Below are 15445 nucleotides of genomic sequence, written 5' to 3' on the forward strand. Positions count from 1 at the left end.
GCTTTTGTTGAAAGTAAATATTATTTTTGATGTGTTATAATTATTTATTAATTATGTATCTATAAAGTTATTCACTATATTTTTATTTATTTTTCTCATTTACTTTTTTTGCGGATATCAATGCAAATTTAAAAGTCAAATAATTTTAATAGTGAGTTTTTGAAATTTTAAAAGGTTGGTATTTCAAAAGTATGCATTAAGACGAATCTATTAAGATCCCACAAATGTATATTTTTTATATTGATCGATGAGAAATCATAATTAAAATTTGACACAAAAATTTTTAAATTTTAGTTGAGAAAAACATATAAAACATAGAGAATTAACATTTAAAGACGTACTTAATTAAAGAGACACTCAAATAAATAAATGTTCAAGGATCAATAATTTAATAAAGGTAGAGACAAAAATTATGAGCGAGTGATGTGTTCCTTTCATTCTCATGATTCAAAAATATTTGAAATAGGGTAGAAATGAGATACTACAAAGTCAACAATAAAAAAGTCCAATACTCCAATTCTAGAACATGGCCGCCGAAGAAGATTAACGGTCAAGTCGTCACCTATTGCGTAACAACAACGATTTGGACTCGTAGTAAATTTGGCCTTAATACAGAAGATAAGACTAATCTTAATTTGAATTCTATTTTAACACATAAGAATTGGATATACTACATCTGTTCCTCTAAAATTGTCACCGATAATATAAGAGAAAATATTATTATCAATAGTAATTTTGAAGGTACATAATAATATACTACTTTCTCTATTATATAAAATTTGTTATACTTTCTCTTTTAGTTTGTCGCATCAAATTTGCGCACTTTCTATTTTTGGCTATGATCTACATTTTTCATAATTTTCATCTACGAATTTAACTTAGGGCTGAACAAAACTATTTGATGATACGAAAACTCGATGATTCAATCTGATATCCGATTAGAAATTATAATTTGGATTCGATATCGAATACGGATTCAGATATAAAAAATTTGAGACACAGTTTTTGAATTGTCGGGTATCAAATATTTGATCTTATTTCATAAACTACAATTTTTTTCACTTTTGCTAATTCTCTTATCAATCATCAATGACAATGAGTAAGACTGAATAAAAGTTTGGTCTAAATCGAAAATCAAATCCGACCAAACCGTAATTATAATATTTGATCTGGTCTGATTTTTTTCAAAAAAAAATTACGGTTTAAGGTCTAGACCGCAAACCATTCTATGACCAAAAATTATAATTTTTTTTAAAAAAATATGTTGACGCAATCAACTAATTACAAATTATTATATATTTATATTTAGTGATTGTAGGTGCCAAAATATTTATATGAAAACCAATATTAATTTAGGACAAATATAAAAATAAAAACCGTTTACCAGACCAGACCATCGTAGAACGATTTGATCCGATCTGAAAAATTTTCAGACCGAAAATTTTAATTTGGTGTTATTTTAGTGTTAGATCAAACTAAATCGGACCATATATACCCCTAACAAGATAATTAATTAAAAAGAAATAATGAGATAATTTTCACGCGATGAAAGACCAGGAAATAAGAATAAGAATCCAATAATCATGAACTCCGCTTTGGACTTGAAAAAAAAAAGCGCCAACCAGCACAGCATTACCTTACTTCTTCGCTGTTTCTTAGCACTATACTTCAATTATCTTTCTCTTTCTCTCTCTTCCTTCTTTATATTTACTCACAAATCTCTCTCTCTCTCTCTCTCTCTCTTTCTTCTCTTCTCTTCTTGATTATTTTTTCATCTGAGTTGCTAGTCTTGACAGTTCACACACAACTCTTGAGTTGTGAATCTGCTTCGATTGATTTAAAAATGGCGCCCGTTGATCCTAAACATGTTAATGGTGGTGGTGGTGGATTCTTCTCTTCCATCGCATCTACTATCTCTAACTTTGGTTCTGCTATGCACAAATCTGTTAATGGGTATTTTCAATTTCCCATTTAATTTTCTTTCTATTTTTACTTTTATTTTATTTCTTTGATTAATCATAGATCAATCTTTTTGTTGAAAATGAATACTCGATTAATTATCAGAGACACAAGTTTCTTAGCATGTACTGTAGTCTGTTCCTCGATTTTAAAAAAAATTCGCAGAAACCATGAAATCAATAATTGACTGTTGTTACTATGCATTTCTAAGGTTTATAGATTTCACTGTGTAATTCTGTTAAATAACCAAAAATCTAGGAATAAGGGAGATTTGTTTGATTCGAAAATTGTATTTTGAGGGATTCCAATGTGAATTTACTACTATAGCTAGTTTGTTTTGCAAATCGGAGGATGAAAATAGAGAAGCTATTTCTAAGACTTTGTTTGATGGAGGGAATTGTGGGGAAAGCAAAGGATGTGATCATCCAAAATTGCCTTATTATTTTCTTTCTCTCCTAAACAAACAGGCCGTCTTCACTTATTATTTCCTTCCTTTCTTCTCCCTTACCCTTCCCTCCAAAAATTTGCTATCCACCTTAGCAAGTTTTGCTAGGACGTGATAATTCATCACATAATCACCATTCATCACATAATCACCATGTGGGCCCACTTGTGTGTACACACCCATGGGCTGAGGCCCACAAATCCATATGTAATAAGTGTGGACTTGCATACCCACTATGGTGTATTGGTATTAGGAAGATTATCCATCAAGTACGTAATTCTAATGAGGTTGTTTTGTTTGATTATTTTTATAGAATGTGAAGAGAAAATATTGTGCTGTTATTACTCATTTAACTTTCAAAGGGGAATTTTCAATAAGAAAAGTTCAGATCAGTCATAAATCTTACTCCAATATTAATAGCAAAGAGTCTAAGACGATCCATTCTCTAGTATTTGATATTCACATATATATATTTACCATGTATGTTACTTGGACACTTCACTTTACCTCAAGATCCTGTGTTGGACACTTGATAATGAATGCTGGGAAGGCCATTGATTTTCTGGAACATGGTGCACAATTTACAATGCCATTTAAGCGACTAATCAACTCCAATATAGCACAAGATACTAAGACATCTGAAAACTGACTAGTGTGAAATCCACCAGCAGCTGTTTTTCTTAACGATGTAATGTCATAGATACAAGGATACTAACTTTCTGATCATAGATGTTCATCCATGAGATACTCAAATACTTATCTAATGAGGTTAAGGCAAGGAAGATCACAATATGATTCAATATTTTAAAATCAAATTTAGTGATCTATACCTGTATATTTCCAGCGGCCATCACATCTGCTGAGGTGTGTACAGTGGTATCCTTCACTAAAATATATACCACGTGGCAACTATCAAGTACTTTCATTTTTCCAGATACTGTTGTTTGGCGTATGGCCAATATTAAATCATGGAAGGAGTGCAAGAAAATCATATTGTCATATTTGGAAGGTGTGCTAGTAATGTGTGTGTATCATTTTTATATAAGCTTATAAGCGCATGAGTGAATAAAATTTGAAGTCATATTTTAATTATCATATTTTTAATACTGCCTCTGTATTTTAAATTCCCCATATCTCCTTTTTGTCTTGGAGCCTTTCTAGAGAAACCTTATTTGTTAATAAAAGAGTGTTTGTAATTATGGAATGCATAAAAAAATGTGTCATTCTCTGTGATCTAAAGAGTTGCTGAGCTGAGTTGAATGTTTTGCTAAATTTTATATGTATTTTATACAATTCTAGGTTGATTGGATATGAAGGCTTGGAAATCATAAACCCTGATGGGAGCTCTGATGATGCACTAGAGGAAGCACATAAGGGGAGGTGGAAACAGGAGGTACATTTTACTGTTCATCATCTCTTATGAATGCATTTCTTAATAACACACCCTTTCTTCTCTTCTTTGGTAATATTCATTGGTGCTTTCCTCTCACTTTAGTAGTTTATACTCGTCCATCCATGTCAATTTGCTAGATCATCAATTTTTACATGAGAGGTTTTTAAAAACAATGTAGCAAATTGATTGATACAAATGGAGTATATACATTAAACTTAAGAATTAAGGATTTTAGTTTGTCTGCCAATTATTTTTTAGTTGTCTAGTTGAAGTTGATGACTATGTTGGCATTTGCATAAATTCCGTGCACAAGCTTTTCATTTTTTGGTCATAATGGTTTATACACTTCATGAACTTTCTATAGGCTTGTGATAAACTAATGAAAGTTTTCCATAGTTTACAATTTATAGCATTGTTTTTCCTTTGAATTATTTGATATAGTTTGGGGATCGGAAAGGTGAGGGTGAGGGAAGATAATAAATGGATAACATGTGTTGAATATGTGTCAATTCACAGCTACAATTCTACTCATTGCTTTAAAATGGTATTGAGGTGGACATGTATATGAAAAGCATTGAAAACCGGTGAGCTTTAAAGACTTTGAATGTAGTTTCCTAAGGAAATTGCTCCTGGGAAATTGTTCTTTTTCACCTCACCAATGATGCATTGCTGAGAGTAGTTACAGATCTAGTTGGGAGGCTTGTGTGATTCTAGAATCTGGAGCACGTTTCAGTTTAACAATTCTTTTTATTGATGCTTGCTTGTATTGTTCAAAATGGAAGGATGACTTCTTCGTTTTGTATACCAATTAAATACAAATTGCTTCCACTTGTTTCTATTGATGTCAGTTGACTTGTTATCGTTTTCAGGACAGAGATGGTTACTGGAAAATGATGCAGAAATACATAGGTTCAGATGTCACATCAATGGTTACACTTCCAGTTATTATTTTCGAACCGATGACTATGTTGCAAAAAATGGCAGAGGTATTGTTTTTAATCTTTGTGAATCTCCTGGTTAATAGGTGGCATGTTCTGGTACTTGAATCATGAATAATTAAAATTTTTTTGTGTGATCTTCTTAGTTAATGGAGTATTCCCACCTGCTTGATGAAGCAGACAGATGCGAGGATCCTTACATGAGACTGGTTTATGCTTGTAAGTTCCATAATATTCATAAATAAAGAAAAAAGGAGAAATTTTAATTATTCCGGAAAGGGCATTGTTCATGTAATGCTATGTTCATATTGCAGCATCATTTTTTATATCTGTCTACTATGCATACCAACGGACATGGAAGCCTTTCAATCCAATTTTAGGTGAGACTTATGAGATGGTGAATCATGGAGGCATTACGTTCATAGCAGAACAAGTAATATTTCTTTCTTTTTCCTGCTTTTGAATTTTGAAGTCAGCGTTTGTCTGAATTCGCATTTATGTTATTATTACTTTCCAGCCTCCTTCGTATCATGAGTTTTTTTTTCCCTTTCTTTTCTATTTAACATAAATCTCTTCTTGAACGTTAAGCTTTTTATGATTTCCAGGTGAGCCACCATCCACCAATGAGTGCTGCACATGCAGAAAGTGATCATTTCACATATGATATCACGTCAAAGCTGAAGACCAAATTTCTGGGGAACTCAATTGATGTATACCCTGTTGGAAGGTAACCTGCCTGTTATTGCATAACATCTCTAGATATGAATTGCCTGTGATTGTAAATGCATATTCTTCCAGCGCTATTTGATGAGTGCAATGTCATTATTGAAATGTATTTTAGTATTATAAAGACATATAAGGGAGTCACCAAACAATACCAAAGGATAGACCAATTACCCTATCAAGTATTCAAGCCTAAAACCAGAAAAATTATAGCACTAGGAAAAGTTGTAATATATATATATATATATATATATATATATATATATATATATATATATATATATATATATATATATATATATATATATATTATTTGGATCATGTGAAAACCAATTAAAGTGGTGAAAACCGAAAATAGTTGTACATAATATCTTAAATGGTGTACATATTTCGGTGGCAATTTTGTAAATAATTGGGCATTTGCTAAAAGGTATACATACATGCTTAAAACGTGTACATATTCGAATGTCATATTTGTAAATAGTATGAACTTTTTCTTTTACAAAAATATTTACACCTTATAAGATGGTATGTATTTTGCCACAATATGTATAACCCGGTCTGATTTTCAGTTTTCACCACTTTAATGGTTTTCACCTATAGTGCCCCTATATATATATATATATATATATATATATATATATATATATATATATATGTGAAATAGGTGTGCTTGTAACTCTATCAGCAATGTGTGTTAATATATATGTGTTCATGAGAAGTTTGTTCCTCTTAAACATTTGTACCTTATCAAGCCTTTTTTTTTCTCATTTTAAACTTTCCAATTTGTTGATTAAGTATTCTGCAAAATATCAACAATTGTTGATTCTTCCTGCTGGTTTTAAATGGTTTGAACTTTGAACTATGAACTATGAACTATGAACTGCTTTGTGTTTTTGGAATTACTAAGTTGCTATGTACTTCCTTGTCCAGAACACGAGTAACTTTGAAGAAACATGGTGATGTACTAGAGTTGGTGCCCCCTCCAACCAAGGTCAACAATCTTATATTTGGAAGGACTTGGGTTGATTCACCTGGAGAGATGGTCCTTAGTAACTTGACCACTGGTGACAAAGTTGTTCTGTATTTTCAACCATGCGGCTGGTTTGGGTATTATACGCTATCTCATCTTTTATTCTTGTTAACAATGCTTTTGTTGTCAAATGTGTGCTTCCTGCAATTGCATGGATTATTGTTTAATTGGATGAAGATTATGTATTGTTTTCGTAATTTAGTCCTTCACTTTGCTTCGAGAAGGGAGAGGAGGGAAGCTGTTTTTTGTGTTGTTTGGGTGATTTCCATGTGTTTCTTTCCCTTCTTTGATGGAATTTTTATGCGTTGTGCTAGATTTATTAGGTCTTGATACCTATGCTTCCTTTTTCTTCTTTCTGTTTGGAAAGATTAATTGATATGCTACCATCATAATACTTGAGTCTCATATAGGTTAATGAATTGCGATCTGGTTTTAAAATTTTCGTGAAGTATGCTTAGATTTGAAATTTTAAATTTTCTGGAAGCTAATTATCCCAAGTTGTGGGTCTTCTTTAAAGTAGTTTGAGTAGTTTATTTCTTTCTTGAAATGCTGTTTGAATTTTGAGTGACTCTCAATCTGCAGTCTATCTTGACTTTAGGAAGGACAACAATTTATGCATCCATCTATGTTGTTATTTGAAAAATCACTTACTTTCTCATCCTTCCCTTATTACCTTGAGAAAAGATGAAGTCTAACATCGAATCCATTGACATAACTCAATTTAGCATCTATCTAATTGTCATCAAAATTAGCAGCTTATGTTTGTTTGTCTTGATCTTTTAGAGTAAATGTGTGTGGATTATAGTGTAAAGCATCGGCCAACACCTCATTGCGACCACATTGTATTGAGGTCACCTTGTCCTTGACCACTATATATGTCATAATAATCGCAAAAGTCTAAACCATTAGCATTGATTGCAAAAGTGGTTTTACAAGTTACCACAGTCCACAACTGTGGTCGCATCCAAGATTTTGTGCTATTACGTGGAAGACACAAGTGAGGATGTAATGTGTTAAATTTTAGGATTTCTCATCACAAGTTTCTTATCTTTTGTATGTCAAGTACAAGTGTAACATAGGACTTAGGCTCTATTCTATATGAATGTGTGAACTTATCATCCCTACAATATCTGGAATATGTGGAGATATTCACCTTAATAACCTTTATTTAATCTTATTAGACTCTTAACTTACCTGAACTTGTCTAGACTTATTGACCTTGTTTGAACTTATTTTTTCAGCCAGCCATATAGAACAAAGCTCTAGTCCTTAGGGTAATCAATACTTGCTAAACATGCAGATGCATATATTGTCTTGAAATACCATTTCTTATATTTAATATTACTTGCTTATCTGTAGAGCTGGTCGGTATGAAGTTGATGGCTATGTGTATAATGCTGCTGATGAACCAAAAGTTTTGATGACTGGAAAATGGAATCAGTCTATGAGCTATCAACCTTGTGACTTGGAAGGGGAGCCATTGCCAGACACCCAAATGACGGAGGTTAGTCTTTTAGAAGTTTGTTCTCATACTAACTTGAAATTCTGGATTGTTTCCATTAATCAAAACCATATACAAATACTTGGCACTACTGCAATTCACGGTAACGAATGATTAACTTAGACTTCTATGAGAACTGCTTTCTGTGTTTCGCTGTTAATTGGAATCTTTAGCCACTAAACCCAGTCTGGCATCACATTGTCTTGTCATTTTGAACACACATAACAATTTTGATGTAGGTATACTCCCAAAGCTGTGCCACTAGATCATGCTCACTACTTCCTGCTTTTTGGTTTTTTTTTTTTGTTGATTACATTTCTTGAAAAGAACCTTACTAATTTTTTTGCTTTCTTTCCAGGTGTGGAGGGTTGCTGATGTCCCAAAAAATGACAAATATGATTACACATATTTTGCACACAAGATCAACAGCTTTGACACAGCACCTAAAAATTTACTCGCATCAGATTCTCGGTTGCGTCCTGATAGATTTGCTCTTGAAAAGGGTGATTTGTCGAAATCTGGTTCCGAGAAGAGCAGGTAATAATACTTTCTATTCCTTCCCCCTGGTGGCCTGGAAATTTTTTCCGTGGAAGTTTCTGCCTAGAATACTAGATTATCACAATCGACTTTTCTAAGAGCAAAAATTGATTACATAAGTTAACAGGGTGTGAATATATGTAGGGAACCACAGATCGATTCTTTACTAATTTCAAGAGCCTTACTCACTGCATTAGTAGTATATCATTTTGGGTTTGTTCTTACAATGGTAGTAAAATAACTTAAGAAAATGTTCATATATTTAAGGAATTATGGTTCTTAAACATAAATTACAAAAAAGTATCATCTACCTGGTTGCATCTTAGTCGGATATGATGGGAGGATGCATGGTCCACCTTGATCGTAGATGGACCTTCTGAAAATAAAGAAATATTTGTTGAGCCATTAGGTCCAATTCTTTTATCAGATGACATAAGAAGAAACAATCACAAAAGGATTCTTGTAACCTACAACCAAGATCCAAAATTCTTCATTTGCATGACCAATGATGAACAATAACACCAACACAAGTAACAATGCTTCACTCCACCAACACAATAATGATGTTAAACTGCAACACCACAAAAACTAAACTTGGCCATCATAACTAAATAAAGTAATGATGCAGAATCGCACCAACATAATGACAATGCACAACCGAACCACATCAAGACATAACCCACATATGGTCTAGCAATGATTTGTTCCTTGTGTTATGCTCAATAGGTACACTAATTTTTTGGTACAACTATTTGGAAAATTAGGTCATCTTAGAATTTTAAAGCTAAATATTTACATGATAATATACGGAAATATACTCTTTTATTATGCAGTGGCTCCAATATATAATACTTATGATACCAAAAACTATGAGGAAATTATACTCTGCATTTCTAGAATTCTACTTTTCATGCTAAATACTATTATGGCCTGTTCGGTTATTGATATTAAATGGTTGTAATGGGAATGATCTATAGTGTAAATTTGTAGAAACGTACCATGTCATTTCCATGCTAATGAAACTTTGATCTAAAAAAAGTTTGTTTGCTCGCAATTTTCCATTACCACTTGATACCATATTTCTATATGGTAAATTTTGTGAAGAGAATGAGATGATTGAAGTAAAAAAGCATAACAATCAAACTTGTCAAATAGATTTTCCTATCAAAATTTCATTGAATTTTCATTATTATTCCCACCAGTTAATACCAACTATCAGAAGGTAGGCTAGAGAATTACACTCTTCTTTGTCATCCTAGAATTCTAAATTTCTAATATATCATTCTTATTACCTTCCATAACTTTTATATGTACTCCCTTTGTCTTGAATTTCACAGAGAGGGATAAGATGTCTCATTAACTTTCATTTTGTGAATATGACAAAAAAGAAATACATAGATAAGATGAAGAGAGAGAATGAGTGGATGACATAAAAGAGAGAATGTGGGATTATAGCAAATAAAAATGTAGCGAAGTGAAAAAGACGAATGTAAACCAAAAGTGCATCAAATTCAAAGGGATACAACGAGTAGCTCTTAGCCTCTGAGAGTCTAATTAAAATCATAATATTGAATCCACTATGCATTGATACTCACTTAGATTCTAATTTTTATACCTTTATCTTCATTTCCTTTTCACTAAAACTTGATCATTCATGTTCTAAATACATAATTTTGCTTCTCATATGCATGAGAAGTCTCTAGACTTGCTTTCTATTATTATTGAAAACCAAGGAATAACTAATATTGGGCTAATCCGCCTTTGAAAAGTTAAGTTGAGGTTGATTTATTACTTGATATATTTCTATAAGTAAATTGTTGGATTAACCCATATTATCTTGCGTATTAGATTGGAGGAGAGGCAAAGAGCTGAAAAAAGAATGCGTGAGGCTGATGGGCAGCAATTTACTCCTAGATGGTTTGATTGTACTGGTGAAATCACCACAACTCCTTGGGGGGATCTGGAAGTGTACAACTACAACGGAAAATATACCGAGTACAGGGAAAGTGTAAAGAATAACGATAACATTCAGCAGATTGACATTCAAACAACGGAGTTCAACCCCTGGCAATATGGGAATGCGTCTGAAGAGTAGATCATATTTGTTGTGGGTCTTTGCCTTCAGAAATGTTTTTGCTCATTGCTAAATCAAATGGTAATTCTAAACACTTTTTTATGTTCAATGGTTGTAAAATAGTAGTGCTACATAACCCCATTGTAATTGTAAGGGTGATATTATATATGGTTTGTAATATTTCATTTATTTAAATTTTTTGTGGGTGCAGTAGATCTTGTAATTCTTGTGTATATGCATATTTTCATCATGAATCGATCTTTCTCTAACTATTAGTACTCTTGACTCTAACTCTTTCTATTATAGACATGGTTTTTACTCAGTTTTCGACTAATCTAGGCCAAGTCTTGATACTTGCCTTTTTAGGTGGTGGTAATTTGAATATGCGAGGTGCTCTATTAGTTGCCTTGGCCCTTCCAATGTTATCAAGATTAGAATTCTAATGGAATCGTTTTGATGGGTGGAATCAAATTGGTAAGATCAAATCACAGCAGGGTACAATCCTATAAATAAATTTTAATATGTTATAATAATTAATACATGGATATAATTGTACGTAATAGAGCTTTAATATGTGCGTCAAAGTTTCTTTGATTATATTTCTTTTGGTTTTTAATAGTTGTTATACTTTTGCATGCCGTTTAAAGTATAATTTTAATCCTTAATATTTTTAATTTTGTATAATAAAAAATTTTAAAAAATTAATATTATAAAATATGTATTTAGACAAATCAAATTAGATTTCACTTGATTATATTTTATATTATACTTCCTTCGTTCCAAATACATAGTTAAGTGAGAGTTTAGTTCATTCGTCTTTATATTTTCTTTATTCTATTACACTTGTAACGGATAATAATATTTTTTCAAACATATTACAATCAGTTGCGACTTGCGAGTATTTTAGGATGGGGTTGCGACTTGTGAGTTATTACTTATTAGTAGTATTTGTTTAATAAGATATGAACGTGCGGCTCAAGGCCTAAATTGTAGTCATTGGAGTAATTTAAGGGTGACGTGTCGACTAATAGAAGTTGACACTTTGTTTTTTAAAAGAAAATATTCCATTGTTAATGGTGATCACTCTAATGGAGATCACTTTCAAAACTCTCTCAGCACTTAGACTTTTGATCCATTACCCGCGTCCTTCAATGTTAGAATTAATATGCGGAAGTTGTAGTGGATTATTGATTTTGATTAATAAATATTGAAGATGCTAGTATGAAAAATAAAGAGGAGAGTTGATGACTTTTGTGAAAAAAGGTTTTTTGTATTATGTGGCTTAGTTACAAATGAGAGCATGCAACACATATATATAGTGCTTCTATGTTGGTGCTTTCACCATCATTATGTTTCTAGTCTTTTCTACAACTTGTAGATAGTTCTAGACTATTAGCTTTAGGGTGTTCGTCTAGATAGTTCTAGGATATCATAGAATTTTTTTTACTTACTTCTTGATACATTACTCCCTAGATTTTTCTAGATTACATTATTTAACACTCCCCCTTAATCTGAAAAATCTTGGACTCCTAGCTGTCTTCTGAATTTGATGAACTTTTCTGTTGGAAGTGCCTTGGTAAATATGTCTGCGAGTTGCTCCTCTGTCTTGCAGAATTTTAGCTTGATCTCTTGTTTCTCGACCAATTCACGAATGAAGTGGTGTCGTATCTCAATATTCTTTGTGCGACTATGGAAGACTGGATTCTTTGTCATGGCTATTGCTGACATATTGTCACAATAGATGGTAGTTGCATCTTCTGTCTTTTGTTATAGATCTTTTAGGATTCTTCTTAGCCATACTGCTTCACATGTCGCGCTTGTCGCTGATACGTATTCTGCTTCTGATGATGATAGTGCTACTGTAGCTTGTTTCTTTGATGACCATGAGATAGACTTGGACCCTAGCTGGAACACGTATCCACTTGTACTTCTTCGATCGTCGATGCTTCCTGCCCAGTCACTATCCGTGTAGCCTATGAGCTTGTAGTCTGCTTCGGACTCGTACGTTATCCCATAGCTTTTTGTTCCTTTGATATACCTGAGTATCCTCTTGGCTGCTGCTAAGTGAGCTTTGCTTGGCTCACTCATACTTGAGATGATGCTGACTGCATGAACGATGTCTGGTCTTGTATTTGTAAGATATATGAGAGATCCGACTAAACTTCGGTAGATTGATGCATCCACCTTTTCTTTTCCATCATTCTTTGAGAGCTTCTCATTTGTAGCCATTGGTGTAGCCATTGGCTTACAATCGCTCATGTTGAATTTTTTGAGCATATCCTCGACATATTTTTCTTGTGAGAGTAATATTTTACCTGGACTTTGCTTGACTTGCATGCCAAGGAAGTACTTCATAGCTCCGAGGTCTGTCATTTCATATTCTAACATCATTGTCTTTTTGAAGTCTTCTATCATCCTCAGATCGGTGCCTGTGTAGATTAGATCATCTACGTATAGGCATAAGATGAGAAACTTTGGCCCTTGGGTCTTGATATAGAGTGATGGCTCATTTGGGCTTTTTACAAAGCCATTTTGGAGAAGATATCCATCGATTTTGCTGTTCCAGGCCCGAGGGGCTTGCTTGAGCCCATAGAGGGCTTTTCGAAGGCGATACACCTTATCTTTTTTTCCTTTGATTATATATCCTTGAGGTTGTTCGACATATACCTCTTCTTCTAGCTCCCCATTGAGAAATGCTGATTTGACATCTAATTGATAAACTTGCAATTTAAATTGAGCTGCTAGAGCTAGGACTGACCTGATTGTCTCCATACGGACAACTGGAGCATATGTCTCGTTGAAGTCAATTCCAGGTTGCTGTGAGTATCCTTTTGCAACTAGACGAGCTTTTTACTTTTGAATGGAGCCATCTTTATTGCGCTTGATCTTGTAAACCCATCTGAGACCGATCACGTCCTTGTCTTGAGGTTTGTCAACAAGCTCCCATGTGTCGTTCTTTTCTATCATCTTAATCTCCTCGTTCATGGCTTCGATCCATCTTTCTTCTTGAGCTGCTTCTTCAAAGTTTTGTGGTTCTCCTGCAAAGAGTGCCATGATGGTGTGATTGCATTGATAATCTTTCAAGTAGCTTGGTGGACATCGATCTCGTTGTGATCTTCGAACTTGTTGAGCTGGGCTTGAGTGACTTGGCTCCAACCTTGAGCTTTGTGATGTAGATGGACTTCTTGGGCTCCTTGATGGTGTTCCTGGATTGGTTGATGGTGATGGACTTGCAGATGATTGAGTTGGTGACTGAATTGGATCTTCTCCTTCATCTGGGCTTGGTGGTGGAATGACTTCTACTGGAACTTCAACATCGTTCTCGTTCCATTGCCATTGCGCCTTTTCATCGAATATGACATCTCTGGAGATGATTAACTCCTTGGATTCGGGCTGATAGAGACGATATCCTTTAGACTCGTCACTGTATCCAATGAAGATACATTTTTCTCCTTTTCCGTCTAGCTTATCCCGATTCTCCTTCGGGACGTGGGCATATGCAATGCACCCGAAAACTTTGAGGTGCTCAACCCTTGGCTTTCTTTTGTGCCAAGCTTCATACGGCGTCATGCTTCTTACCGCTTTTGTGGGAGACCTGTTAAGTATGTAAATAGCTGTGTGGACAGCTTCTGCCCAAAAAAGTTTAGGCAGTTTTTTTCCTTGCATCATACTCCGAGCCATTTCAGCAATTGTCCTGTTTCTCCTTTCTGCAACACCATTTTGTTGTGGTGTGTGTCTGACTGTGAGCTCCTTTTTGATGCCGTGCTGTTTACAAAATTTGTTGAATTCATTGCTTGTGAATTCTCCCCCACGATCGGTTCTTAGAACCTTTATTGAATGCCCACTTTGTTTTTCTGTTAGGGCTTTAAATTGCATGAAGTGGGATAATGCTTCTGATTTTTTCTCCAAGAAATACACCCACATCATGCGTGAAAAATCGTCCACAATCAATAGAAAGTATCTTTTTCCGCCAAGAGACGGATTCCTGGTAGGACCCCATATATCAGCATGGACAAGCTCTAATGGAGCTCTAGCCCTCCATAATGAGGTTGGGAATGGTGATCTATGCATTTTGCCATAGATACAACCCTCACAAATTTTCTTTTCATTAGTGATTGGTGGTAGCCCAATCACCATTTCTCTATTTTTTAACAGTTTTAAACTGTCAAAATTTAAATGTCCGAAGCTCAAATGCCACAATTCGGATTCATTCACCATTGTACTTAGGGCAGTATTAAACTCCAATTGCATTTTAAGAGGAAAAATTTTATTTGGAGCCATTTTAGTGGTAGTGATTAATTGCCCCTTTTTCTTATCATATATGTGGCATTGATTATTATCAAATTTTACCATATACCCTTTTTGGACTAACTGACCCACACTTAACAAATTTTGTGCTAGCCCAGGGACATAAAAAACATCGGGGATGAATTTAGAGGAGCCGTTTTTTGTTTTAACAACAATTGTTCCTTTTCCGGCAACTACTTGGTTACTCCCATCACCAAGTGTTATTTGTGATTTTATATTTTCATCAAGATTAGCAAATGAATTTTTATTTCCGGTCATGTGGTTGGAGCAACCACTATCAATGTACCATGTGTCAGTTTGCTCTTCTTGAGCATTCAGACATGTGTAAAATAATTGATCATTATTTTCTGTGAAATTAGCCTCTTCCTTTTGCCGGAAATAACAATCTTTTTCAAAATGAGAGTGTCGAGTACATTTTTTGCATTTGTACCGACAATCTCTTGTATTATGATTGTTTTTCTTGCATAATATGCAATAAGAGTTGTTATCTCGGCTCCCTTGATTTTTATGATTTCCTCTCCCCCTACCACGGTT

General features: G+C 33.9%; 1 protein-coding gene across 1 annotated transcript; it reads left to right on the forward strand.

The window, feature by feature from the left end:
* Positions 1-1597: 1597 nt before the first annotated feature.
* On the forward strand, positions 1598-10872 carry LOC130804508 (oxysterol-binding protein-related protein 3A-like). Its single transcript, XM_057668965.1, has 10 exons — positions 1598-1953; positions 3704-3797; positions 4667-4783; positions 4882-4954; positions 5050-5168; positions 5341-5462; positions 6392-6568; positions 7851-7995; positions 8351-8529; positions 10378-10872. The coding sequence occupies exons 1-10, from the start codon at positions 1844-1846 to the stop codon at positions 10622-10624; spliced, it is 1383 nt and encodes a 460-aa protein (XP_057524948.1). The 5' UTR covers positions 1598-1843; the 3' UTR covers positions 10625-10872.
* Positions 10873-15445: the final 4573 nt, after the last annotated feature.

This window comes from Amaranthus tricolor, chromosome 17 (genome assembly GCF_026212465.1).
Source record: "Amaranthus tricolor cultivar Red isolate AtriRed21 chromosome 17, ASM2621246v1, whole genome shotgun sequence".
Taxonomy (NCBI): domain Eukaryota; kingdom Viridiplantae; phylum Streptophyta; class Magnoliopsida; order Caryophyllales; family Amaranthaceae; genus Amaranthus; species Amaranthus tricolor.

Excerpts from the sequence above, each read along its gene's own strand:
- LOC130804508 (XM_057668965.1), top strand. The coding sequence starts at position 1,844 with ATGGCGCCCGTTGATCCTAAACATGTTAATGGTGGTGGTGGTGGATTC. Across the intron at positions 5,169-5,340 it reads TTACGTTCATAGCAGAACAA|GTGAGCCACCATCCACCAAT; the intron begins GTAATATTTCTT and ends TATGATTTCCAG. Across the intron at positions 5,463-6,391 it reads GATGTATACCCTGTTGGAAG|AACACGAGTAACTTTGAAGA; the intron begins GTAACCTGCCTG and ends TTCCTTGTCCAG.